This window comes from Wasmannia auropunctata, unplaced genomic scaffold, assembly GCF_000956235.1.
Source record: "Wasmannia auropunctata unplaced genomic scaffold, wasmannia.A_1.0 LD281160.1, whole genome shotgun sequence".
NCBI lineage: Eukaryota > Metazoa > Arthropoda > Insecta > Hymenoptera > Formicidae > Wasmannia > Wasmannia auropunctata.
The window spans coordinates 1-2,688 of NW_012081730.1; the positions used below are offsets into that span (position 1 = coordinate 1).

Sequence of the window (2,688 nt, forward strand, 5' to 3'; positions counted from 1 at the left end):
TAGCAACACCACAGTATAATCAGTAGATCCGCAAAAAAATGAACCTTCGCGCAGGTATCGCCGCAACTTTTATTTTGAACTGGATCCAATGAAATGCAATATAGGCGATATTTTCAGTACCATCTATAGTTAATTTCCTTCGTGAATACCGTATGGCAACACTATATCGCGGTAGGAATTCACAAAGGAAATTAACTACAAATAGTACTGAAATCATAGAAAATAGTTGCTCTAATTTTTTTTTTAAGCACCTTTTTTCTTTAGTTTCCGTTGAGAAGCTATACAAAATCGCTAATGTTTCGTTCCTTGCATTTTTGTGTATTTTTACTGTATTAATTTTGAATTATTTTCCTTGTAAAGTGATTTATCTACATTCCTCCAGAGGGAACTCTTTTAAATGCTATTCGCGAATGTTATAAATCGTAAACCATAAGAATTCTACAATATGACGTATACAGATATCGTAAACAATAAAATTTGATCAATCACAGTCGAATATGAAGAGAATAACGGACCTTATACTGTGAAAAGTTAATGAAAGTTGACGACGAAATTTTGTCTTGTGTACTATTTCATTTTTTTATTTCATCCAAATTTTCTTTATTTAAAAATAGCACACAAGAAACTTTACGTGTCATTCTCGCTTATGGCGTCATGATTCAAATATAGCGGCAGTGACTAGTCAGGAGCCTTAAATATTACAAAAATGTTGACACATGCAGAAAGATTCAGTAAATATTTTGCGAATTAAGTTGATCAGTCTTCAGACGTACCTGCAACTTCTCCCATACTTTTTTCTTTGGATTTAATACATCATCTGCAACTCCATCATCATATCCCTCGATAATAATTTTATCGCCAGGCGTGCTATCTGCAGGAGGCCTTAAAGGTTCGACCTGCTTAGTTGGTTCTTCACTGTATAAAATATATCATTTATTGTCGACTGAATTTTATAAAACGTATTATCAATATTTATTTTTATTAATAGATTTTGCTTGCGTTTATTTTTGTAGTAAATTATTAAATAAGGCTAAAGTTTTTACTGAAGATTGTTAAAGTGCATTTGGTTTATATACATATACATGGTCTGTCCTAAAAGTAATGAGACTATTTTTGGCGTCCCAATCAGAATTGTCGGAGGATGGATCCATTGAACGAAGCCTTTGGTATGGGATGTCAGGTATACAGTCTGACCTTACCCAATTGCCTCCGAGCCTTTCTAGCAGTCGATATCGTCAATAAAGTGCAATATAATTTTTGTCGCGAGTGGAAATTCAGCAGTCGCGAGCAGCGATCAAATTCTGCGTGAAACTGGAAAAATCTAGTTTTGAAACGTTGAAGATATTGAGAACAGCTTATAAGAATGTTGCTTTGTCTTCAGAATTTGATCGTAACGTTGCTCAAAATACAGCAGTCTGTGCTGAATTTTCACCCGTGACAAGACATAAAAATTACAACGCTTTGCTGACGATACCGACTGCTAGAAAGGCTCGGAGGCAAATGAGAAGGATCAGATTGTATACCTGACATATTGTACCAAAGGCCCTGTTCAATGGATTTACTTCCCCCAATTTTGATGAAGTCCCAAAAAATAGTCTCATTCCTTTTGGGATAGGCCATGTATACACAGTATATTTTAAATAATAATTATAAGAAGTAATCTAAGAACGACTCGTAATTGTAAAGACAAATAATAAGAAAAGTAAAATTAAAAGACCGAAAATGAGCAAATTTATGGATGTTCTAATAAATATATTTCTAATTACATACTAACATTATTAACAATAAGATGTACATATATGTATATCCCAAGAAGGTGTCTTATTTTATATTTGACAGTCAAATATTTGGAAATCGCGGGGTTTTAGAGAAAAATGTTTCAGACAAAGTTTTGGGACTTGAGGACATAAGATGATAACATTGGATCCTGAGTGGCGTCATCAAGGTTAGGACGTCACTTTTTAAATGGAACGCCCTATTTTCATTGCATATTCTTGTAGCTTATTTCGAGAGCTTTCCAAAACACGTAGATAAAATGTATTTTTGTCAAGTAAATCTTGAGTTATGAAGCTTGAAAGTTATAGTATCACTGGCATTAGCATTATTCAAAGTGTCCGAACAATGGCTAAAACCTTTTGAATGTTGTTCAAGATTATGAGCTTGACAACATATGTCAAGGTCATTAATTGATAATTATTGAAGTATGTTTTTCTTTTTTCAAAAAATAAAAATAATTTTCAAAAATGAAAATCGGAGAAACAATCTCTAATGATCATGGCCTCGACATATGTTGTCAAGCTTATAATCCTGAATTACATTCAATGGGTTTCAGCCATTGTTCGGACATCTTAGATAATGCTAATGTCGATGGTACTGTAACTTCCAAACCTTATAACTCGAGAAGTGATTAATGGAAAAATATTTTATTATAGTGTTTTGGAAAACTCTCGAAATAAACTACAAGAATATGCAATGAAAAATGTGGGGTTCCATTTAAAAAATTTAAAGTGATCTTACCCTGTCTTTGGCGAAGCCACCAAAGGTCAAACCAATAAGATCAATAAATAAATCTTTTCGAACCCTACAACTTTTGTCTGAAACACTTTTCTGTACAACTTATATTTTCCATGATATTCAAGTGTCCCGAGACTTTTTAAACGCTATGTATATATATATATATATATATAT

General features: G+C 32.8%; 1 protein-coding gene across 1 annotated transcript; it reads right to left on the minus strand.

Annotated features, from left to right (window-relative positions):
- Positions 1 to 713: 713 nt before the first annotated feature.
- LOC105461672 (tyrosine--tRNA ligase, cytoplasmic-like) lies at positions 714 to 1,620 on the minus strand. Its single transcript, XM_011708176.1, has 2 exons — positions 1,475 to 1,620; positions 714 to 915 (listed from the first exon to the last, which is right to left on the minus strand). Exons 1-2 carry the CDS (start codon positions 1,618 to 1,620, stop codon positions 729 to 731), a joined length of 333 nt encoding a protein of 110 aa, XP_011706478.1. The 3' UTR covers positions 714 to 728.
- Positions 1,621 to 2,688: the final 1,068 nt, after the last annotated feature.